Below are 25,708 nucleotides of genomic sequence, written 5' to 3'. Positions count from 1 at the left end.
AATTAATAAATAAAAGGAAGAGACAATTGGAATAAATAAAGATTAGGTATTGTATAACATTGTAAGACGAATTATTGCATAAACCAAAAAATATATATTTATAATTATAAAGTTTTTAAACAAAATGAGATTTATGACATATTAAATTATATATATATATATATATTGCATATATATGACACACATTAATAACATTTATACATAGATGTTAATTTGTAGTTTATCTTTCAGAACATAAAAATTATATTTTTGATGTGTAACAAAAATAAAAAAATACAAATCAGAAAATTGGAAGTAATAAAATACAAAAAAAAATATGTTTTATCGGAAAATACTTGGCAGCAAACACTATAAAAAATGAGAATTACTAAATTGGTAATTCATCGAAGAAAAATTTTATAATATTTAATCTGAATCAGTATCATGTATATATATATTTTTAAACTACTTTTCTTGGAAGAAAATAGTTTGGAAATATTGTTAATGTAAGATGATAGAGGACATAAAGCATTTAATAAAGCGGTTTACAATATTTATGGAATTATTGAGTTTCGTAAGTGTTCGGCATTCGGCAAAAATATCCATTTTCAATGTTTATATATACAATTTGTTTTTTAATATTTTGAAAAGTAAACAAATTTAAACTAGAAGATTTAGATGTTACTTCGAATATTGAATCAATTATCACGTTGCCAATACTTAGACACTTTACATTATATTTATATCCTAAAATATAAGGTTTAGTATTATATAAAACAATTTTAAATATTTCAATTATGTCACCAGTTTCATCTTCAAAAAATCTGTCATCGGTTTTTTTTTCTCGTTTATAACAAGTAGTAGTGTATAAAACATTTTTGTAAATCGTTTTATTAAACGCTTTTACGTCCTCTAATTTTATATCAACAATAGCATTCTTTAAAACTTGTGTGATATTTTGATTTATATTATTATCGTTCGCTAAGAGAGTCACACTTGAATTGACTTCCAAACTATTTCCTTCCAAGAAAAAATGATTACGCAAAATACTTTTACAAAAGCGTGAAGAATTATTGTCGGACGTATTTAACAATTCGGTTTCTAACATTGTTTTTTGCACTAAACGTTTAGAAAGCTGTATTAAAGCTCCTTTCGGACCTGACAATTTCTGCTTTAGTACAAAAATTCCATTTTTGTAAGGAAAAGCTGAAGTCAATGGAAGTGGACCACTTTTATATACGTGATTAACAACATGAAGTAATGCATGAGTATTGAAATTCATACTACTTTTTCCATATAATTCTTCACTTTGTGCAGTGAAATATATAAAATCAATTTCGCACTTTTTTAAATCTTCCTTTGTTATAATTTTTGATAAAAGCTTATGAGTACAACGAACTAAAAGTCCAAAAGAGCTTAAATATTTTGTGTTTAGTATTCCCAAAAGACATGGAATACTTAGATATAATACCCAAGATCTCCACTCACTAGCTTTCCATTTTCCACTATTAAAGGATCTCGGTGATCTATGAATTTTACTTGGCATTTTAATATTTAATAATCGCTTTTCAATATTTATTTTATCAATTTTGGATAGATTATACTCTTTTGTACCGATACTTGCCCAAAACTTCGTCCACAAAGTACAAACAACACCAAGTAAGAGGCCATGCATATAATCATACGAAAATCCCCAAACACAATCAAAATTTTCTAAATTCGTAATTTCTGCAAAATTTTTAACACCTTTAGATGGTCTATGTATTTTTTCAGCGTACTTCATGTCTTTAATGTATGATTCATGGTCTCTTAAAGGCGGATCGTCATCCATAAATGGATATCGCATGGCACTGTTAACATATTCTCCATAATGATAGCACCAACTACAGCCAAAATAACCGTTAAATTGGAAGCGATTCTGTATTATAGGTCGAGCAACAGAGTCTACTGATGAACAAAGTGGTTGTAATATAAAATTACATTTTTTACCATTTTCTAGACTTATAACTATACCATTTTTCATCAAATCACGAATCTGCTCAATAAACACATTCATATATAGATTCATAAATTGTGAGTTAGGTTCAGATTTTGTGATACATATTCCTGCGAGCAATATATATCTAAAGCGTATATTTTTTGGTAATTCGTTAATTATTAACTGGATAGGCCACATTGAACTCTTGCTACTTTTAGAAATAGGTGCACCATCTACATTAAAATTAAAAGTTAATAATATTGTGTTTTTGCGTTTACTATTATACAGTGTCTTGTATATTTCTCCATCATAAACATCAACAATGGTATTCAAATTTCTATTTGTTAGTTTGCTCTCAATATTCTTAATGTTTCGAAGCAATAATTTGCATACATTTGAATTTCGTAAAACAGTCTGTAATTGAAATTTTATATCCGTACTTACAAAATATTTAGAAGAATTAGTACTTATTTTATATTTTTGCTGACATCCATTACAATGGCGGTAACTACGCGATAACAAATCTTTTCTATAAAATTTTCCTAATACACTATTACACTCGGTACAATAAAATACATATTGATTTAATTCTTCTGGAGGATCCAAACGCTTGCTTATCATATATTTAGAATTCATGAATGTTGAAAAATTTGAACCTGCCCAAATAGTTGCCATATTAAATAAAGCTAATCTTGCTTCATCGGAACAATTAAAGCGAACACAATAAGTGTGTATCATTTGTACAACTTCATCAACTGTTGTTTTTGAGCTTTGAAACATTATAATATTATTGCGTTTTATATTCGCATCATTAGTAATCCTTACATCATCAGTATCAAATATTTCGCAAGTAGAATTATCAGTATTAATTTCTTCTTTCTCGCTTTTGTTCTGATATAAATCTTCTTTCACAGAATCAATTTTGACGTCTTTGTTGTTATTGTGTCCATAACAATTCAAACTACTATCACCAGTTTCTTGAGGTACAAGGATTTGTTTGTTAATTTTGTGAATAGTATGTAAAGTAGTTTTGTTTATATTTGATGTATCAATATAATTTGTTTTGAAAGGTGAAAATACATATTTTGATATATTTTTGCTTTGATTGTCTGTAAAAAAATTATTAAACATATAAAAAATTAAAATATTTATAACGATACAAAAATCAATATAGATATTTATTATAATAATGTTTACTATAGTAAACATAAAATTATTAACTTAAATAAATAACATATATTACATTTGTATTTATCACAATTTTTAAGTTCTTTTTCAATCAGTTGAAATGTATAATATGTAATATATATATATATATATATATATAATATAATTAAAATTTTATTTTGGAAATATAAAAAAATTAAAGCATAAACATTAATGTAGTATTCTAATATTATTTTTAGTTTAATTTTTCAATATAAAAAGGGTAGACCGAGACGAATTGATCAATATAAGTTTTGAGATAGTTGATATTAGTTTTTTATTTTAAACGGCAATTGTCTCCCTTACAGAAATTTATTAGTTATATTTATTTGTTTAAATATATATTTTGTATTTAAAGTATTAAAATTGAGTATTTAAAATATTCAATTTTAGTATTTTAAATACATAAAATAAGTATTTAACTAAATAAATACAAATACTTTTCTGTAAGGGCTCAAAATTTATATTGATTCAATTCATCTCGGTCTATAACCTAATATGTCTATAGGCGGAAATTATTTAATACTACGTCACTTTTATGTATAATAGATATCTCAATTACACTTTAATTATTTTTTTATTTATTTTTATATATAATAGATATCTCTCAATTACATTTTTCTACCACAGATTTTATATATGTTTATAAAATTACGTACAATTTTAAATTACTCACTTTTGTCTTTACTGTAAATCTGCCATCGTTTCCAAGTTTGTTTGGATACCAAAGGAATTCCATTTTTTTCATTCAAAAAAAGTTTGTTATATCTTTTTCTTTTTAAAATTGGAATATTATCTTCGTTTGTTTTGTTTAATTTTGTACAAGTTATCTATAAATTAAAAAGAACCATTTTTATAAACATACTTTGATATTGTTCACTGAGAATGTCTTAAATGTGTTGATATTTATTATGGACAAAAATTAAAAAAAAACAATCGTGTTAAAAAAGAATTATAACACATAATAATATTTGACATCACATATCCGTATGTGTCCGATATGTTGATCAGACTGGGATGCTGGAACATCCTTATCAAAAGAATCAGAGTCAAGGAGGAGGTGTTATAAAACTGAAGTTTTTGATTCAAAAACGAGTGGTCGCGTCTATAGTTGTAAAACAGAACTATAGACCTGGAGACCTGGACTGCATCATCCGTATTAAAATGTGCATTAAAAGTAGTTGGAAAAAAAGAGAAAAAATGCAAAGACGGCCATCCCTATCACTTTCTATTCAACGCTGTATGACAAGATAGAAAGAGAAAGAGATTGACTGTCTTTGCGTTCCCTCTCTCCCTTTCTTTCTATTTTTCCAACCACTTTTACATATATGGATAGCGCAATCCAGAGGTCTCTAGGTCTATGAGTTGAACGCGTTTATTGTTGCTGCTCGGATTCTAAGACCGAACAATGCAAATTAATTTTGGTCGCAATCGAGATCGTATCGTGGCGGTATCGCTATTTGCTTGAATCCCAAGAGGGCAGTCATCATCAGAAAAAAGAGTAACTTGATATTAAATTGCTCTTAGACAAATATTCTCTTAGTTGAAGATTAATTTTCACGAAAAATTGAAAACAAATAGACAAGAAACAATAGCCTTCCCCTGGAAGAAATCAATATTAATCCACACTTTAAGACACGTATTAATAATTGTTGCCAGAAATTCATATGTTAAGTAAAATTTGAATTTAAAATTAAATGTTTTGATTTTTTTATTCAGTTGTGTAAATCGTGATTGACATTATATTGATAATCGTAATTCAACTGCAAATTTACATCTAACTTTCAATTTTAATCTGAGCGTCTCGTTTGCAATGAGTTTCAACCAACAACTATTAAAACAAATTAAAAAAATTAAGTTCAACGGTTACTGATAAAAAAGACTTACGTCATCTCTACGGTCAAGGTCAGATTCAGTATTAACTTCGGTTGCTGAAATACATAAACTAAGAGGCAAAAACTCTACTCTTCTGGATTGTATTTTTTCATCCACTGCTTCTTTACTTTCTGTCGTACGATAAGAAAATATATTATTAATACAATATAATTTTTTGCTTTTTGTTAAGACATAAAGATTACTTTTATGAAAAAAATGCAAACTTCTAAAGAACATCGTAGGAACATTCTTAACATTTTCTGGGCAGCAATCATATATGCTTTTTCCCCCTTACTATTAATTTGTAAAATGTTTCATCGATAAATAATGTTGAATTTGTCAATGAAATTTAATTTTTCACGAGTTTATGTTAGAAAAAAAGATACATGATGATAGCTGCTTTGAACGTCTTTACATTATTAGGGTTGGACATGTTTCTTTGAGATTTATGTTATCTGATAGCAATATAAATAAATGGCTCATTAATATTACTTTTTAATCTCTTACCTTCTAAAATTACTTTTTGTTGCATTTTTCCTAATATGCCATAATAAAAGTGTCCGTCGTCCCACTTCACTTGATATTTTTTATCAAATAGTATGTTTTGAATGTCAAAATCCACTATATCGTCCGTATTAACAATAGCTTTTACACCATCTTCAAATTTGATGTAAGTAAACATGTTTGTATGTGCACTAGCTCTCGGTGATCGGTTACATTGCCATATTGCAATATCCTTAGGGTATAATACGTACAACGCTTTTTACTTGATGTTGCGTCGATGCGAGCGTCGCATTTTCTTTGTTTCTCACTTGTTTCTCATTAGACGTTAAAGAGAGACAAGTAAGAAACAAAGAAAATGCGACGCTCGCATCGACGCAACATCAAGTAAAAAGCGTTGTACGTATTATACCCTAAGGATATTGCAATATGGCAAAATGTAACCGATCACCGAGAGCTAGTGCACATACAAACATGTTTACTTACATCAAATTTGAAGATGGTGTAAAAGCTATTGTTAATACGGACGATATAGTGGATTTTGACATTCAAAACATACTATTTGATAAAAAATATCAAGTGAAGTGGGACGACGGACACTTTTATTATGGCATATTAGGAAAAATGCAACAAAAAATAATTTTAGAAGGTAAGAGATTAAAAAGTAATATTAATGAGCCATTTATTTATATTGCTATCAGATAACATAAATCTCAAAGACATGTCCAACCCTAATAATGTAAAGACGTTCAAAGCAGCTATCATCATGTATCTTTTTTTCTAACATAAACTCGTGAAAAATTAAGTTTCATTGACAAATTCAACATTATTTATCGATGAAACATTTTACAAATTAATAGTAAGGGGGAAAAAATATATATGATTGCTGCCCAGAAAATGTTAAGAATGTTCCTACGATGTTCTTTAGAAGTTTGCATTTTTTTCATAAAAGTAAGCTTTATGTCTTAACAAAAAGCAAAAAATTATATTGTATTAATAATATATTTTCTTATCGTACGACAGAAAGTAAAGAAGCAGTGGATGAAAAAATACAATCCAGAAGAGTAGAGTTTTTGCCTTTTAGTTTATGTATTTCAGCCACCGAAGTTGATACTGAATCTGACCTTGACCGTGGAGATGACGTAAGTCTTTTTTATCAGTAACCGTTGAACTTAATTTTTTTAATTCGTTTTAATAGTTGTTGATTGAAATAACTCATTGCAAACGAGACGCTCAGATTAAAATTGAAAGTTAGATGTAAATTTGCAGTTGAATTACGATTATCAATATAATGTCAATCACGATTCACACAACTGAATAAAAAAATCAAAACATTTAATTTTAAATTCAAATTTCACTTAACATATGAATTTCTGGCAACAATTATTAATACGTGTCTTAAAGTGTGGATTAATATTGATTTCTTCCAGGGGAAAGCTATTGTTTCTTGTCAATTTGTTTCTAATTTTTTATGAAAATTGTTCTTTATTTATAACGGAATATCTATCTAAAAGCAATTTAGTATCAGGTTGATTTTTTTTTTTTGATGAAGTTATCTATTGTATGTGGAATATTGGAAACAAATCAACAAGAAATACTGCTCCAACCTTGATAAGTCGGAAATGACACATAGGATTGACTTAACAATGACAACTTTCCATCGGCATATTTTGAGCTATCTTTTGCCAGAGTTTCAGCCAATTTGTATGAAACTCATTTTTCCCTAAGAAAAGTGCGTGGTCCTTTACTTTTCAAAGCAACAAAAATTAAATACGAACTTTTATTAAAATTTAAAGGGAGAGGATATAAAGAATAAAGTTACTGCAAAAATTAGGAAGCTAAATGTACAATTAGTAAAAAAAGATAATACCAATAATTTTACATCAAGTATTGAAAATGGAAACAATAATATGAAAACAGCCAAGTTAAAGAACCAAAAATTGAACACTTTTGTGAATGTTTTGGAAAAAAAAGGAATGCCATCTAAAGAAGATATTAAGAATCAAAAACAGAATGAGATAAATGTAAGCATATATCTTTTAGTTTATATTAAAAAAAACAAAAATATTTTAATCCATTATTTATATTATTTACAGGAACCGTTATTTATAGAAAAAAATTTAACTAGTAACTCTTTGAAGCAATCAGTATCAAAAATTAATAAAAACGACAAGCGATATAAATTGAAGTCAAGCAAAACGGGAAATTGTGTGCAAAATGATAAAAGCGACACCGATTTGGTTTCCTCATGTATAGAAGAATTAGTTGATTCTAATAATAAAGTAAATTATGTTTAATATAAAAATTGAATTCTCTTCTTAGATACATGATTTAAAAATAGTAACAAACTACAACATATATGGTTTTTAATGATATATTATTTTTATTTATTTTTCAGGAAATAATATCACCAGCTACGATTACCAAGAGTGTTTCTAAATTGTGTTCTAAACAAAACTTAACAGATTACTCAATTGCTCATGATAATACAAAAGCATTACATTCATCTATAACTAAGGGTCAAAGCTGTACAAATAAAAATACAGCTAGAAGTAAATCTTCGCATAAAACTCTACATGAAAATAATAATTTTATTGCTATTGGATTTAAACAGAAAACTAAAGAAACATTGTCGACAAAGGTAAGAAGCATTAAAAATCTGTTTTAAAAAATACTCATTTTTACATATTTTACGTCTAAAAATTTTGTTTTATATCTATAAATTATGAATAGTATAAAAGTTAAATTCAAAGTAATTAATGAAAAATAGCATGAATGTGATATGTGTAGCTTTGCGATGAAATAACGTATAAACTAATAAACAACATAATTGAAAAGTAAAATTATTTATTTGATATTGCAGAACAATCATGCTCACTTACAACCTAAAACTAATCAAGACGATATCTTGAAGAAAAAGGTAAATTTTAATATTGAGATAATATATAAAAACACAAAGCAATTAATTATACTACACATTATTCTTTAGATGGAGAAACTGCGGAAAACAAACGAAGATTTAGAAACAAAATATTTGAAATTAAAGAATCAAATGAAAGATAAAGAAAGGATCATTAATGATTTAATGAATTTTAATATGGAGCTTCAAAGTAAAGTGATAGATGAATATCCCAAACTTTATCAGATTAATGAGGAAATTCAGATCAAGGTCTTAAGTAATTTCAATGAACTCATGCGTAAGTACATCCAAATAGAAGGATGTTACAAGTAATATGTCCATGTTCTCAACTTATTTTTATTAATAAAAATGCCTCTGAAACTGGCTTAGAAACTATCTGATTAGCTGAGAAACCACATTTAAGACATTTTTATTGATAAAAGTAAGTTGAAAATATAAGCCTTTATGTACACTTTGTGATTCTATTATAATACAATGTGTTTAAAATATGTTGGTTTTCAAAAATGCTTATTAATTGCACTAAATTTTAATTATAATGTTTACTTTATTACTATTAGAATTCCGGGTTAATTTCGTTTTCTATCCAGCAAAATAAGTAGCAAATTTCCTAACATTATATGACTTTTTTATATACTAATAAAATTCTAAATGTTGTATTAAAACATATAGCTTAATATTTATATATCTTTACATATTTTTGCTAGTCATAAATAGCGCACTGTATTTATTATGTGTTTTGTGACTAGTACACAAATGTAAAGGTGTCCTTTACACAACACTTAAAATTTTATCAATATATAAAAGATGTCATCCACTATAAAAATTGTTTCTTATTTTGCTGAGTAAAGAACGCAATTAATCCGAAATTATATATACATTTATATAAATTTTTTAAATAATAATTTATTATTATTTAACAGACTTAATGTCCGAATATTTTAAAAGACATCCTATGAAACATGAAGACCGAGTTGGAGATCTTCCTGTAGGTTATAGGAATATTGAGCGTAACGAGATAGATATGCTAATTCTATTTTCAAGAATTTCCTGAATCGATTCATAATTTTTGCTCTACTTATAGATTCATCTTGGTTATGGAGTATATATATGTGCACGTCAATATGATGCAGTATGTGTGATTTCAAAAACAATGCCACAGTTTGTGAAAAATTTGGCTATCGCAGTTTTTGGCATTAAAACTCTTAAAGAAATTTCAGTAACTGGTGCTAGATCTAATAGAAATAAAAATAAAACACAAGAGACAGCTAGACCAGCACTAGATTCTACTAAGTTACAAGCCTTAAGAGGTAATTTGTTGTTACAAAAACTTCAAACAGCTTATTGCATATTTCTTATTGTACAAAAAAATTTTCTTATTGTTTGTAGCTGCTGTAAAACATTATGCAATGTCTGAGAGAGGCCAAGACGAAATAACAGCAGACTATAAGGCACAACAAATTGGAACTCACATAGCACATAAGATTTATGAACTTAATAATCCACCAAATCGAAATAAAGCACAACATAAAAAGGTTGTTTCTGCACAAGTGTGTGAAGTTATGAATAATTTTGAAAACACTAGTAACGATCCAAATGATAGTAGTGTGCCAAATAACGATAATTCCAACGCATCTAGTTCTCTTTCAGTAACTGAAATGAACAATTCTTCGAAAGAACATGGACCATTGTTTGAAACATCATTATCAGATGGTAAGAATAACGAATGTAATAATGTAACATTTTCTGACAAAGAGAATGATGAAGAAGAAAGTAGTATAGTTAGTTCAACAATACATGATATTACTGACACTAGTCGAAATAGTATACATGACAACAATTCAGATTAAATATTATAAGACTTTTCTTCAATATATTACCAATTTAGTAATTCGCATTTTTTATAATGTTTGCTGTCAAGTATTTTTCAAGATAAAACATTTTTTTTTGTATTTTATTACTTCCAATTTTCTGATTTGTATTTTTTTATTTTTGTTACACATCAAAAATATAATTTTTATGTTCTGAAAGATAAACTACAAATTAACATTTATAAATGTTATTAATGTGTTTCATATATGTATATGCAATATATATATATATATAATTTAATATGTCATAAATCTCATCTTGTTTAAAAACTTTATAATTATAAATATATATTTTTTGGTTTATGCAATAATTCGTCTTACAATGTTGTACAATACCTAATCTCTATTTATTCTAATTGTCCCTTCCTTTTACTTATTAATTTTTTTTATTTTCTCCATCTGTTTACTTAGGTTTTTTTCTCTTTTCTTATCCTATTGGTCCACTCCATTACTTGCTTAAGTAGTTTATCATTCTCTATTCTCCATATCAGGCCATATTAGTTGTTCTTGCTTTATATCGTGTATTATTGTGCCTTCTATATATAGATAGTCTCTAGATATAGGCCGTTCTTATTTGATGACTATCTTATCGTCTTTAGATGCTAATTCGACTTTATAATTGGTTTATATATTAAGACAGTTTTAAATATGTGTATATATATATATATATATATATATATATATATATATATATAAAGTAATATAGAATCACATACACATACATATATAAAGTAATATAGAATTACATATACATGTATATAAAGTAACATAGAGTTACATACACAGGTATGTAAAGTAACATATCACATACACACATATATAGAATCACATACAAACACGTTTATAAAGTAATATAGACTCACATACACACACATATATAAAGTAATATAGAATTACATATACACGTATATAAAGTAACATAATATCACATACAAACACGTATATAAAGTAATATAGAATCACATATACACACTTATATAAAGTAATATAGAATTACATATACACGTATATAAAGTAACATAATATCACATACATACATATATAAAACAACATAGAGTCACATATACACGTATAAAAATGTTTTACATTATTTGTATATATTATTGTATAACATATTAATTATTATAAGGATAAATTATAGGGACAGTTAGAGTTGAATTAAAGCAACCTATGTAAAAATTCGTAAGTGCGTTACGAAATAAGGGATTCAAAATCACCATTGGAAAGGAAAGCCAGAATTTTCTATCATTTCCTATCTATCATTTTAAGCAGGGTTGGCAACGCCTTGAGACTGTATTATTTGTTCTGAGCCTTCGCAATATTGAGTCGCTTGTAAAGAGATCCAAACGTTTTGAAATTTTAGAAATTACTGAGCGCGATCATTGCGCGACACCGAATTTACACCCGACTTGATCTATGGCATCAAAGCGCGTGCCGAAAGACTTTGTATTAAACCGACAAATAATACCGACGAATAATACCGACAAATAATGCCGACAAATAATACTGACAAATAATATCGACAAGAAACTCTCTTACAAGTCAACTCACAAATACGCATATGTTTTTTTTATAAATTACCGTCGTGCACGACATATATTAACGCATACCATACTCCCCCCGTTGAGAGAGTATAGCGATCAATAATATTCATTGTATTTCATTAACGTGTCATATTATTGTTTTACGTATACATTAGTCGCATATTATCCTTACAGTGGATTTTTTACGCATATATAATCGCATGTTATCCTTACAATGGATTTTTTACGCATATATAATCGCATGTTATCCTTACAATGGGAATTTTACGCATATATAATCGCATGTTAAGTGATTACTTTTGCATCGGCAATGGACAGAGCAGTTTTATTGCTCTCTTTATTTCGCCCTTTGTGGTTTTGATGGTAGCGACTCGAGCAGTTTTATCTTCACCATGATGTAAGGCTGTGATTCTGCCTAGTGCCCATTGCGTACACGGCAAATCCTTGTTTTTTATAAGCACGATTGTTCCGAGCTTTGGTTTGGTTCCATTGCTAACCCATTTACTTCGTTTTTGGAGCTCGTTTAAATACTTCAAATGCCAACGAGACCAAAAGTCTTGGCGCACCTTTGTAATATGCTGCCAGGTGGATAATCGGTTGGCTGCAACAGATATTAAATTGTCCTCCGGTAGAGTCGTCAAAGGTTTGCTGATTAAGTAGTGAGCCGGAGTTAATGCTAATACGTCGTTCGGATCTGTTGATATGGCTGTAATTGGTCTAGAATTGAGAATATCCTCGACTTCGACAATAAATGTGTTCAATTCTTCGAACGTAAAAAGAGAGTCCCCAACTACACGCTTAAAATGATGCTTGAAAAGCTTCATAGAAGACTCCTATAATCCTCCAAAGTGAGGAGCCATTGGCGGTATAAAATGCCATGATATACGATGCTTGCTCGAGAATCTATTTATTATATCTTTGTGCTGATCAGAATTGAGTAATGCATATATTTCTTTCAATTGGTTACTTGCGCCTACAAAATTAGTCCCGTTGTCCGAATAAACGTGTTCTGGCATGCCGCGTCTCGATATGAATCTCCGAAATGCGGCTAGAAAACCCTCAGTGGATAAGTCGCTCACCAATTCAAGATGAATCGCTTTAATAGACATACATACAAATACGCATACATATGTTTTAATTTTTGTTCAATTACGGTACTTCCTCTCCTTTATGAAAAATGGGCCACAGAAATCAATGCCTGTATTCGCAAAAGGCATGGCTTCACACACTCTAGCCGGCGGAAGATCTCCCATTTTATATTCTATTGCCTTGGCGTCAAATCGAAAGCAGCGCACACACGCACGTACGACCTTTCTTACTTGATTCCGACCATCAAGCAGCCAAAATTTTTGCCTTAAAAGATGCAGAGTTGTCTGGATACCGGTGTGATAATGAGTCTTATGGGTTTCACGAATGATGCGATCTGTCAATGAATGTCGATTTGGTAATAAAATTGGGTGCCTTGTGAGAATGCCAAACGCGAATTTCGGAGCCTTCCTCCTACACGAAGCAAACCATCTTTATCTATAAAGGGATAAAGGGATTTAGACCGGCAAGCCTACTCTTTTTTGATAAATCTTGATTATCCTTGAGTTGTTTAATTTCCTTTACAAATGTTATGCTTTGAAGAGCTTTTAATATTCGTATCTCGGCAAAGTTGATTTCCTCTGCGCATAAGGCGCCTGTATATTTATTATTAGACCGCCAACGAAGACAATAGGCTATAATCCGGAGCAATTTCGAGTATGATGAATATTTTTCCAAAAATTCGAGTTTATGCGAGGTCGCGATCAAACAAGTATTTCTTTTTAATTCAGGCACCTTTATTGTTTGTGTAATTTGTATGGGCCATAGAATTTCATCGTCCCTTAACCATGAAAGCCTTTCGATCCAAGTAGGATTTTGCAAAAAAGCATGAGGTGTTTGCCCCCTTGATATCGCGTCTGCTGGATTATTTTCCGAACTTACATGCCGCCAAGAACACGAACCGGTGATTTCCTGAATTTCTGTGACTCTATTAGCTACGTACGTATTGAGTAAATGCGGCGACGTCTTCAACCAATGTAGCACGATGGTTGAGTCACACCAAAAAACTGTTTTGTTAGGGTTCAAGCCTAATGATTTATACGTTTCGCGATATAGTCGTGTCAAGAGTAACGCGCCGCAAAGTTCTAATCTTGGTATCGTAACGGTCTTTATCGGTGCTACTCGCGAATTGGCGCATACTAATCTGACTATATTTCCTCGTTTACCTTTAGAACGCACATATAAACAGGCGCTATAACCGACGTTGCTAGCATCACAAAATCCGTGTAATTGTATATCATTGTACTCTTCTGAAAATAGTTTACGTTTAAAGCAAATTTGACCAATCGATTGTAATTGCTGAACGAATTGTAACCAATCGGTATATATATCTTGTGGAACGGATTTGTCCCATTGCAGTTTATGCCGCCATACATTTTGCATTATCCTTTTAGCAGAGCACTATCGGTCCCATTAATCCAAGCGGATCAAAAATTCTCGCGATTTCAGACAATATATTTCGTTTGGTTACCCCTTTCGTTATATTAATAGGATGCGCGGTATAACATATTCTATCGTTACGTGCATTCCATGTAATTCCTAATGTTTTGAGCGAACGATTTGCATTTAGTGAAAAATTCGCGTGTAACACTCCTGTAGATAAATCACTCACGACTTGATTATCGTTAGAGGCCCATTGTCTTATATTAAAGCCGCCTCTAGCTAATAGCGCGATAATTTCATCCCTGATAATTCGAGCCTCTGTAATAGTCTTCGCACCGGTCAACAAGTCGTCTACATATAAATGTGTCTTAAGAATTTCTGACGCCTTTGGATACGCATGATATTCATCGTCCGCGAGTTGTTGTATTGTCCGAATTGCGAGAAACGGTGATGACGAAACACCGAACGTGAGAGTGTTAAACTGAAAAGTTTCTATTTTCTCATTTACGCGCCAGAGAATTCTTTGAAACCGCCGATCGTCTTCGTGTAGCAATACTTGATAATACATTTTCTCTATGTCTGCAGTAAGAACACAATTATATGTGCGAAATCGCACTAAATGTGTAAACAATTTATGTTGTATTGTCGGCCCTACCATTAACACGTCATTCAACGACAGACCGTTATTCGTTTTGGCAGACGCGTCAAATACTATTCTAGTCTTGGTGATATTGCTTGACTCTTTAATTACGGCATGATGAGGCATATAATAACCATCGTTACCAGGATCGTTTATCATTGACAGATATTTTAAATCGACATATTCGTTAATGACTCGGGTGTACTCATTTTTTAATGTCTCATTCACATTTAGCTTATGTTCTAATGCATATAAACGTTTTAACGCGATACTACGCGATTCGCCTAAACGCTTGTTTGATTCACGAAACGGTAATCGAACGACGTAGCGTCCCCTTTCGTTGCGATAAATATTTTCTGAAAAATGCGCCTCGCAGCGTATTTGTTCTTTGCTCTTCGGCTTATCTATCGCAATTTCTTCTATTTCCCAAAATTTTGCTAACTGTTTTTCTAAATTTGTCACGCAAGATGTTAATTGATTCGAACAAATCTGTGACGACGCGTTACCTGCGACTACCCAATCCAATCTGGTTTTTTGCAAATATAAGTCATGTTCCTTACATGATAAGTTAATCTGTCCAACCGAAAACAACGATAATGTTGCACCGGAACCTAACAATAATTCAATAGAACGTGGTACGTGAAATTCCGGATCTGCTAGTTTAATATTCGAGGGTATATGGACTGTATCTCGCGGAAAAACTTCACTTGGAATTAGATCCATAATAGTCGGTACCGTTAAGCACGTTAGTGTTTTAGAAAAATTATCATGTAGCGACTGAATAGTGAGTTGAACGATACCCCGTGCATATGTATTCGTATCATTAATCGCACCAATCGGTATTGATTGCTTAACAATTTGTAAGTTCAAACGTTTTGCGATATCTTCCGTAACAAAATTCGCGGTTGCACATGTGTCTAGCGACGCCCGGCACTTGATGACGTTACGTTTGTTATCGCGAATTTGGACTACTGCATTCGTCAATAATTGCGGGGCAAAGTAAGATATAGTCGCGAGATTTGTTGCTCTCTGGTCGGACAGCTCGGTTAGTCATTTGGATGTAGACGTATCGGACTTCGCATTATCGGGTTTCGCTACGCCTTTCTCAAAATGCAAGAGTGTATTGTGACGTTTCTGGCATATCGTGCAGTTTGAAAATTTACACGACGTGCCTTCGTGAGATCGTAAACAATTATAGCACAATTTTGCGTTTTTAATCCTTTTAAAACGTTCCGAAACTGGTAATTGTTTAAACTTCTCACATAGGTAAAGTGGATGTTGTTTAGTCTTGCATATTATGCAATTGCGTGATATTTTTAACACGAGAGCTTTGTTTGAAGGACCGTAGCGCATTCTCTTGATTGGAGGATCGCTCTTGGCTCTTTTGGTATCTGATAATTTCATTTTCTCGCGTCGCGACGCACTGACAGCGGTTTTGTACAAAAATTCATATAATTGATCGGGTTTAGGGAATTCATCCTTTTCAAGATTTGCTTCCCATTTATCTAACGCGGATCTTGGCATTTTACTTTCTATAAGATGCACAATCATTTCAGAACCGACGGAGACTCCTAACATATTTAGCGACGCTACGTGTTGCTGAGCATCATCAGCGAGCTTCATTAAACCGCCCGTGCTTTCTTTCTCATGATTTTGAAGATTTACTAACATCGCGAGGTGCCGCGAAATCAATATCCTTTTGACTTCATACGACCGTTCGAGCAATTCCCATGCGCTAGAATAACTCGCCCCGTCGACCGAAAAAATCTTTATTTTATTAGCGGCGTCGCCCGACAATGATGATTTTAAGTAATATAATTTGTCCACTTTCGACAAATCCGACCGAGACCCAATCATGCTGGTAAACGCATTTTTAAATGAAAGCCAGCTTTCGAACTTTCCATCGAAGATGGGTAACGGAGCTTCCGGTAATTTTATTCGACGTAATTTCACTGATCCAACCGAAGCGTTATCATCGACGCGAACATCATTGCTTGTTGAAGCATTGTTAGTGTTCGCCTGAGCTGCCGTATTTAAAATATTTTCAACTCTACCCGCTAGAACGTAAAATCTATCTTGAAAATTTGCAAATTCCGTTTCATGAGCATCGTTTGGATCTAACACTGCGAGTTCGTCGTGATGTTCTTCAAACGCGTGATACAATTCTGTTAAACGAGCCATGCGTAGTTTTAAAGTAACATTATCGATATTGCCTTTGTCAAGAATATTCACTAGACCAGTAATTTGAGCCTTTAACGACGTGCGCTTTTGCACGAGAAGTTTGAGTTTGTCAGCCATATTTCGATTCGCGAGAAATAACTTGAACGACTTCACCTAATTAGTTGTGTCAATGCTAGTCCGTTTCGCCTATGTACAGGGACGGCCGCTTGCAGTTATGATATTCCGCCAATGTACAGGGACGGCCGCTTGCAGTTCTGATGTTCCGCCAATGTACAGGGACTGCCGCTTGCAGTTCAGATGTCCCGCCAATGTATAAGAACGACCGCTTGCAGCTGCGATGATGTAGTCTTGATCGTGAGGATTCAGACCTCACAGGAGGCACCAAAAATGTTCTCAACCCGAATAACCTTGATATCCGAGTTGCGTTTTCGCGTATTCGAATAATAATAACTCTTTCGTATAATATCAATGTTTATTGCAGATCCACAAAATAATTGCTTATTAATTATTCACCAACAGTTGAAATCTAGTAAACTTTAGAATCAGTGATCTCGTTTTACGAGATGCGACAACGCCTAGGAACCTTAATGGTCCTGAGTCGCTTGGCAACGCCTTGAGACTGTATTATTTGTCCTGAGCCTTCGCAATATTGAATCGCTTGTAAAGAGATCCGAACGTTTTGAAATTTTAGAAATTACTGAGCGCGATCATTGCGCGACACCGAATTTATACCCGACTTGAAGACTTTGTATTAAACCGACAAATAATACCGACGAATAATACCATTGCGCGACACCGAATTTACACCCGACTTGATCTATGGCATCAAAGCGCGTGCCGAAAGACTTTGTATTAAACCGACAAATAATACCGACGAATAATACCGACAAATAATATCGACAAGAAACTCTCTTACAAGTCAACTCACAAATACGCATATGTTTTTTTTATAAATTACCGTCGTATACGACATATATTAACGCATACCACAGATAATGCTAAAATTTGTGCAGCATTTAGGAAAATGAAATATCTTCGCATGAATGAAGATACGCACGTCTCATCGAGTCTTGATAAAACGTTTGATAATTGTACTCATGATACTGAACAGAATATTTCTGTATCTTCCGGTGCATCTTTATTATCTTTCAGTGGAATTGAATGCAACATAAAATCACAAAGAGAGATTGAGCTGGAAGATATGTTGAGTGGATTGAAAGAAAAATTTTCCACTCTTGAAATTAATGATCCTTTGAGATTGACGATTTTGACTGTAGTACCAGATACATGGAGTCAAATTTCTCGGGAATTCAACTGTTCTAGGTATTTTGCAAAAAAAGCTAGAGAATTGAAAGCATCTAAGGGCGTTTTAGCAGAAACAACTGCTAAGAATGGTAAACCATTGCCGGAAAGTACTGTTACACGAATTAAAGATTTTTACAATAGTGACGAAAATAGCAGAATCATGCCAGGTATGAAAGATATGGTTTCAGTAAAAAATGAGGGCAGAGATTTGATTCAGAAACATCTTCTCCTTTCAGACTTAAGAGGTCTTTATGATATTTATAGTAAATGCCATCCTGACTGTCATGTTAGTTTTAGTAAATTTGCCCAACTCCGACCAAAACATTGTATACTTGCTGGTGCGAATGGTACGCATTCGGTCTGTGTCTGTACGATACATCAAAATTGCAAATTGACGATTGACTCTGTCAATTTAAATAATCTTACTAAAGATTCCAATGTGATTTTACATGATTATAAAGATTGCTTACGCCAAATCGTGTGCAAAAATCCTGATGAAAATTGTTATATTGGTGAATGCAGTAAATGTCCTGGTATTATTGAACTAAAAAAACATTTGAAAGAACTCTTAGATGAGAAAGGTATTCACCACATACAGTTCAGTGTCTGGATAACAACTGACAGATCAACTCTTCAGACGCAAATTCTTCCGTCGTCGGAATTTGTCGATGAATTTTGTGACAAATTTATCATTCTAAAACCTCATTCTTTCATTGCAAAAGAACAATCTCGATTCTATCAGGAAAGAAAAGAGAATTTAAAAAAAGGTGAAGTTCTTGCAGTATTAGATTTTTCTGAGAATTACAAGTATGTTGTGCAAGATGCATCGCAGGTGTTCCATTTTAATAAGTCACAATATACTGTCTTTCCTGTCGTGTGTTACTATAAAAAAGAGTTAGAACTTGAATACAAAAGTTTTATTTTTTTGTCGGATAGTACACTTCATGACACAGCTGCTGTATATACTGTACAAAAGATGCTGATTTCTGAATTGAAAATAATAATTCCTGAGCTAAGAAGAGTAATCTACTTTAGCGAGGGGGAAAACAGCATTTTAAAAATAAATATCAGATGATGAATCTAATGCATCACGAAGAGGATTTTGGTGTTGCAGCGGAATGGAACTATCATGCCACTGCACATGGTAAAGGTGCTTCAGACGGTGTAGGTGCTGTGTTCAAAAGGGAAGCTATGCGAGCTAGCCTCCTTAGTAAACCAAACGATGCCATTCTTTCATTCGAGAAACTTGTTGACTGGGCTCAAAAAAATTCTAAAAGTATTAGTATACTGTCATATAATGACAAAGAGCACCAAAAGACAAAAAAATTTTTGAAAAAACGATTTGATGTAGCTCCACCAGTTCCAGAGATTCTGAGAAATCACTGTTTCGTCCCAATCAACAAAGAAATGGTGATTAAGAGGTATTCCAATGCTGGTAATAGTTCGACTTTTTCATATCAAGATTTCAAAAAGTAGGGGGTAAGAGCTCAGGCGACATCAGAATCAGAGGTATCTCTAGTATCAAGTTTTATAAAAATCTGTCAATTTCCTAAATTTTCAATATTTTTGGTTTTCATATTAGATCTGACATTTTCAGTTTTCGAAATCCGACTTAAGATTTGTATTTAGCTGACCGTAAAACTCTTTGTTTAAATTTTATAAAACTCCCTTACTTTTAAAAATTTTTCAAATTCTTAGTTGCCATATTAGATCCGTTTTGAATTTTTGAAATGCGACTTCAGATTCGTTATTAGCAACTCGAAAAAGTCCCTGATACCAAGTATTATAAAAATTCGTTAATTTCTAAAAATTTTCAAAATATTTTGGTGGCCATATTGGATCCGCCATTTTGTATTTTCAAAAGATAACTTTAGACTCGTATACAGTAACCCGAAAAACCCCTTGATACCAAGTTTTATAAAAATCAGTTAATTTCTTAAATTTTTTAAATTTTTGGCGGCCATATTGGATCCGCCATTTTAGTTTAGACTCATGTGACAGTGCACAGATAAACAGAGTACTCAAAAGTGTTAATTGGAAGAGAAAAACGTCGAATGAATAATCGCTACACTTGAATAATTACCGTTTTTATTTTTTTTTTTCGGTTTTCTGAAATTTTAAGTATGATTCAATTGAATTTGATAATTTTGCCACGCGCCATTGGAAAGCTTACATTTTTCTGTAAATTTTAAGATTTTTTCTAAAATTTTTAGATCAAATGGAAAATGGGCAGCATGGGTGTAAAGTTGAAAAAGAATGCCCCATATCCAAAGCCATTTCCGCAAGTGAAACAAACAGAACGTAATATTTCCACTAATCATAAAGGGTAATCATAAAGCAATATGTAAAACAATCTAAAATCATCACTCTATCTACTAACAGAGATCTTACTGTATATATATATAATATAATATATATGCTATTTATAGCAGCCTTGTAAGTTGTTGTTTTTTAATCTCCACTTCTAGTTCTTTAAGTTGTATCTCTAATTTTACAAATTTTAATTTTTCTTTACTTATTTCTAATTCTATTTGTAAAATCTCTTCTTGCGTATTGTTATTTCTTTCTTTAATTTGTATATCTGTCTCTAAAGCTGTTTTTTGTAATTGCACTAATTCTTCTTTTGCGTTTGCTAAATTGATAATATCAGTTTTTATAATTGATTTTGATGCATTCCCATTTTCAGTCTTAAGTTCCTTGCTAATTTTTTTTCTCAGAATATCAACGGCGGTTTTGGCTGATTTTGTACACTTTTCTGTTGAATTGGAGGTTGTTCTCGAAACGTATTTTTTCACATTTTTTAAATCAAGTACGCTTTTCATCTGTAAATTTATAAAACATTTAAAATATAATTAAAAATATAAACATTATTGTAAAGTTAATAGATGTGATCTTACATTATTATCATCAATATCGTATGTTTTTATTTTTTTTACATGTGCGCTTGAATGTGCATTAGAAACGTCTTCTAAAGGTAATCGCTTTTTATTTGTATATTTTGTATCATCTTCTACATCACTAAAATAGGTTGCGTTTTTTGTGTCTATAAGTGTACAAATAAATCAGTTATTAAAATAAAAATATAATTAGATATATTCAAGAAAGTCCATATCTTACTTTATCTTCATCATTAACTTCATCTACATTATATAAGTGTTTCATATATCTATTCAAATTGATCATCAGTATCTTGAGTTTGAGATTCATCATTTATATTGTCTTTTATAACAACTGTCTCTGCTAAAGAGGTTTTGCGTTTTGACATTTGTTCATCTGAAACATATATACATATAAACATTATAAAATAATAACAAAGTATAAATTGTATACATATATAAAATTAATACCTGCTAATATTCTATCAGAATCAAAAACGGAAGGCAATTCTTGAATAGTGGACGGTAAAAAAGATAAAAGAATTTCTTCAGCAGAAGTAAGTGGTTGTATATTTGCAGTTGTATATTTGCCACCGCCAGTTTTAAATGTTTCCATTTTATTTCTTGATAATTTTTTCTTTAAGTTCTTTTTCATATCTTCGTATTTTGTTTTTACGCTTTTTTTCTTTCGATAAGTTTCTCCACAGCAAGAATTTAATTCATCTTTGATTTTAGACCAACATTCATCTTTGTCTCGCCATGTAGTACTATCAGTTTTTTTGCATTCGATGATATGTTGATATTTTTTTACAAGTTCTATTAAAGTAATAATCTCACTAGCTGTAAAATTAACGCTTCTACCTTCTTTAACAGATTCTTCCATTTTTAATATAACTGTAAAAATAACTTATTTTTTTACATATTACATTACTGTAATATTTTAGATAACACTAAATATACATATATGTGAATAAATATCCAATTTACACTTTTTTGCATATTTATCAGATATACCACAATTCGATAGATAGATTAAAATGATTAACACAACCTCACTTTTTAATGATATGAAGTTAGCAATATACAAACCGGAAGCGCATTTTTATACTTACCGACGAGGTTTAGTTATAGCGTTTTCGAATAAACGGGGTTTGAACGATCTAGGGTTGATCAATCACTATTTTACTATAAATGCAAGTCTTTCATTGGTGGAGAGGTTGCAATGACGTCATTAACCAATCTTGGGTCGTTCAAATCCTGTATAATCGAAAACGCTATTAGTTTAGTTTAATATGTCGTGGCTCCGAAGGTTCTTCCCTCTTGCGGCCATCTGGTTCGGCAGAAGGGGGGGTGATAAAGGACATGGACATAGGAATATAGGGACGGAGCGTAAACTTGGTTAATAGACGAGGGGAGTGAAGCCAAAATGCGGGGGGGTCCGCCATGATACTGTGCCTGAATCTGATTGGTTATCGTTATACGTATGCTGTTGTTATTATACACTAGGTAATGCATTTCGTCTAAGTCGAGTTATCAAACATGTTCTGTCAAAGAATTTCTCTTCAAAGTGGACAGAGCAAATACGAGCTGTACTTGGGATAGATGATGAATTTATTTCCAAAATATCTAACCACAATGTACGAGTTTTAGGATCTTTGGGAAAACTAAGAAAAAAAAACAATATTTTTAACAACTTATACTCTTAAAATAAAATATATAATATTATTTTAAACATATAATATTAACTTTAATATGAATAAATAATTTCAATACCTATGAAATGTTATTTTTACATTATTTCTGCTATTACTTTGTTTCCAATTTTGATAGTCGGATCTATTTTTACAAGACTGTACAAAACACTGCACCATTTTTTATATTCACAAAATATATTTAAAATAACAATTTTAATTAATGTTTTTTCTTGATATAATTTCAAATGCTCATTATATCTGCCCAAATTGCATAATATTTTTGCGTCGAATAATGACCAATTGCACTTGCGTCAAATAGTAGCCAATCAAAAATATGCACAGTTTACCTCGTTCCCTTCCTTCAGTGATTTTCCTCTCGCGACGTTACACTCCGACCCTATATTCCTATGTCCATACACACTGGAAGTCGCACGATACTTACATCGCGCTTGCGCAAACTAATAGCCAATCAAATTTAGGCACACTTTACCTCGTCGCACCGTCTCGCAGTAGCTTCCCGCCCGCAACGATATGCTCGGTCCCTATATTCCTATGTCTATGATAAAGGAAGCGGGAGATTTAAAGAGAGAGGTTAGACATTCTTAGAAAAACTTCAAAAGCGTGTAAGGCTTTGGGAGTTGGATTTTTTAGTAAACTAGTAGTTGAATAAGGGGGGTTGATTCCAGTTTTTAGTAATTCCGAACGAAAAGCAGATCGAGCACTGTTATAAAGTGGGCAATTCCATAAAACATGTTCAATGTTTTCAGATTGATAGCCACATTGACACTTCGGGGAGTCGATAATATTGCATCTGGCGAGAGAAGCATTTAAATTGTAATGGTTACTTCTTATGCGAGTTAAGGAAGAGATCAATTTCCGATCTGAAGATTGAAAAGGATGGAACCAGGGTTTTTTATTTCTGTTGTAATAATATTTGAAGTAATGGCATCCTTTTATGTTTTTCCAACGATCCAGAAAGGCAAAAAATCTTGAATATGCTTTTTCTTTGAAATGATAAAAAAAATCAGAATAGGGAATGGATGCATTTAAGTTGTTACCATATCTTATGGCTAAATTTGCAAGACGATCAGCCATCTCATTACCGTCTATCCCTATATGAGCGGGGATCCAAATAAGCTCAATATGCAGCCCAATTGCATGTGCAGAGTAAAGTTTATTTTTAAGATAAACTGCTAGATCATTTTTGCAATGTAAAGGCGAGCAGTTTGCAACAGAACGAACTATGCTTTGCGAATCAGTGAAAATAACTGAGCTTTTAAGTTGGTTAGAAACTATGAGGTCAATTGCAATATCTATTGCCATACTTTCCGCAGTGAAAATGGAAGCATAAGATGTAATTCTATAGAAGGGTGAATGTTCTAGAGAGGGGGCATAAACAGCCAACCCCACATAAAGACCGTCGGATTTTTTGGATCCATCGGTATAAAAGACATGTTTTCCACTGATAATATCATTATAAATTAATCTAAAGATCTGATTAGAGTCAGAGTTCTCAGCGAAGTTGGATCTGTCTGTAATTCTGATGTTAGGTGTCCAAAGTAGAGCATCAAAGGATATTGAGTGAGCAATAGCTAGGGGTTCGGATTTAATACGATTTTTAAAAGTACGACAGTGATAGAAGACCTTAAGTAGAAGAAAAGAATTAGAAATGTTATGTCTGGTGTGAATAGCAGTTATGTCAGAGAGGTAACCGACGAGGTAACTACCTAATAGGTATTTTATCCTTAGAACATATATACTGGAAGGGGCATAGCCTATCTAAATATACATAACAAAAGTGTCCCCTACATCTATCTATCCTTGTCTGTACGAAATCGGTCAATGCGCTTGCGCGAATGAATAACCGCTTAAGTTGAAAGTAGAAAGATTTAAAATAGGTGGAAGGCATTTGAAAATTTGATTATAACAATTTATCCTTTAAGTTATATTATAATATAATTGCAATATATTATAAATTATATATAATAATATGTAGTAATATGTAATAATAGTCTTGCAAAATAAAATAAAAATAATGATGCACATAACCAAAAACAAATACTGTAATGAACAATAATTATATACAGAATGTACAGGATAAACTAAAATAAGATAACAAACTTTGAGGAGCGAGACCAAACATGAATAAAAATTTGACATTTACATATGTTCGTCAAACCCACTGTTACTGATATAAAATATATATTATTAATAAAAAATAAAAAAGTAATATTTATTATTATGTAATATTCTCGCTCCTCTAAAGTTTGTAATTTTATTTTAATTATATCTTGTATATATAGTAACTAGTACAATAAAAATTATTATAATAAATAATAAAAAAATATTTAAAAATTTCATTAATGTTTAAATAGTATTAGTTTTGTATACTTTTTTATGATTATTTCTTTAGACTTGATTATATTGGAAGGCTTGTCATAGATAAGCTTGTCTAGTTTGTCATTACACACATCAACATAATCGACGCATGCGTATTGCAATAAAATGTACAGACAAGGATAGATAGATGTTGAGGACAACGGCAAGTCAGCTATGCCCCTTCCAGTATATATGTTCTAAGATTTTATCATGGAACAACATGTTGAATTAAACCTGGCGGTAAACTAATAGGTAAATTTTATATACAGGGTAGCCACCTTTCAGGTCAGTAT

The 25,708-nt window shown here is 31.4% G+C and overlaps 7 protein-coding genes and 1 long non-coding RNA gene across 8 annotated transcripts in view; 2 read left to right on the top strand and 6 right to left on the bottom strand.

Annotated features, from left to right (window-relative positions):
• LOC137000636 (uncharacterized) overlaps positions 1 to 6,218 on the bottom strand; it is a 7,845-nt gene extending 1,627 nt beyond the window's left edge. Inside the window, exons 1-4 of the mRNA XM_067357802.1 lie at positions 5,546 to 6,218; positions 5,051 to 5,169; positions 3,840 to 3,993; positions 1 to 3,066 (exon numbers count right to left, since the gene is read on the bottom strand). The exon at positions 1 to 3,066 is cut by the window's left edge and continues 1,627 nt beyond it. Of these exons, the coding sequence (XP_067213903.1) occupies positions 542 to 3,066; positions 3,840 to 3,993; positions 5,051 to 5,169; positions 5,546 to 5,720 (2,973 nt within the window). The 5' untranslated portion in view covers positions 5,721 to 6,218 and the 3' untranslated portion in view covers positions 1 to 541. The remainder of the gene's footprint in view (positions 3,067 to 3,839; positions 3,994 to 5,050; positions 5,170 to 5,545) is intronic.
• A 203-nt stretch (positions 6,219 to 6,421) lies between these two features.
• LOC105669211 (putative leucine-rich repeat-containing protein DDB_G0290503) lies at positions 6,422 to 9,510 on the top strand. Its single transcript, XM_067356973.1, has 6 exons — positions 6,422 to 7,563; positions 7,636 to 7,821; positions 7,938 to 8,180; positions 8,403 to 8,459; positions 8,529 to 8,736; positions 9,380 to 9,510. The coding sequence occupies exons 1-6, from the start codon at positions 7,450 to 7,452 to the stop codon at positions 9,508 to 9,510; spliced, it is 939 nt and encodes a 312-aa protein (XP_067213074.1). The 5' UTR covers positions 6,422 to 7,449.
• A 99-nt stretch (positions 9,511 to 9,609) lies between these two features.
• Positions 9,610 to 10,306, top strand: LOC137000456 (putative uncharacterized protein DDB_G0275317). Its single transcript, XM_067356972.1, has 2 exons — positions 9,610 to 9,766; positions 9,846 to 10,306. The coding sequence occupies exons 1-2, from the start codon at positions 9,610 to 9,612 to the stop codon at positions 10,304 to 10,306; spliced, it is 618 nt and encodes a 205-aa protein (XP_067213073.1).
• A 1,858-nt stretch (positions 10,307 to 12,164) lies between these two features.
• LOC137000455 (uncharacterized) lies at positions 12,165 to 12,695 on the bottom strand. The gene has a single exon (XM_067356970.1). The coding sequence runs from the start codon at positions 12,693 to 12,695 to the stop codon at positions 12,165 to 12,167; it is 531 nt and encodes a 176-aa protein (XP_067213071.1).
• Positions 12,696 to 13,395: 700 nt separating this feature from the next.
• LOC137000454 (uncharacterized) lies at positions 13,396 to 14,340 on the bottom strand. The gene has a single exon (XM_067356969.1). It carries the CDS (start codon positions 14,338 to 14,340, stop codon positions 13,396 to 13,398), a length of 945 nt encoding a protein of 314 aa, XP_067213070.1.
• Positions 14,341 to 14,347: 7 nt separating this feature from the next.
• On the bottom strand, positions 14,348 to 15,703 carry LOC137000453 (uncharacterized). The gene has a single exon (XM_067356968.1). It carries the CDS (start codon positions 15,701 to 15,703, stop codon positions 14,348 to 14,350), a length of 1,356 nt encoding a protein of 451 aa, XP_067213069.1.
• Positions 15,704 to 16,030: 327 nt separating this feature from the next.
• On the bottom strand, positions 16,031 to 17,278 carry LOC137000452 (uncharacterized). The gene has a single exon (XM_067356966.1). It carries the CDS (start codon positions 17,276 to 17,278, stop codon positions 16,031 to 16,033), a length of 1,248 nt encoding a protein of 415 aa, XP_067213067.1.
• A 2,917-nt stretch (positions 17,279 to 20,195) lies between these two features.
• LOC137000633 (uncharacterized) lies at positions 20,196 to 25,180 on the bottom strand. Its single transcript, XR_010890901.1, has 3 exons — positions 22,330 to 25,180; positions 21,814 to 22,236; positions 20,196 to 21,739 (listed from the first exon to the last, which is right to left on the bottom strand). It is a non-coding gene; the product is annotated as an uncharacterized lncRNA (long non-coding RNA).
• Between the last annotated feature and the right edge of the window lie 528 nt (positions 25,181 to 25,708).

The sequence above is a fragment of the Linepithema humile genome, chromosome 6 (assembly GCF_040581485.1).
Source record: "Linepithema humile isolate Giens D197 chromosome 6, Lhum_UNIL_v1.0, whole genome shotgun sequence".
Lineage (NCBI taxonomy): Eukaryota > Metazoa > Arthropoda > Insecta > Hymenoptera > Formicidae > Linepithema > Linepithema humile.
Note: the sequence above shows the minus strand (reverse complement) of the source record. Positions and strands in the feature narration are given on the sequence as shown.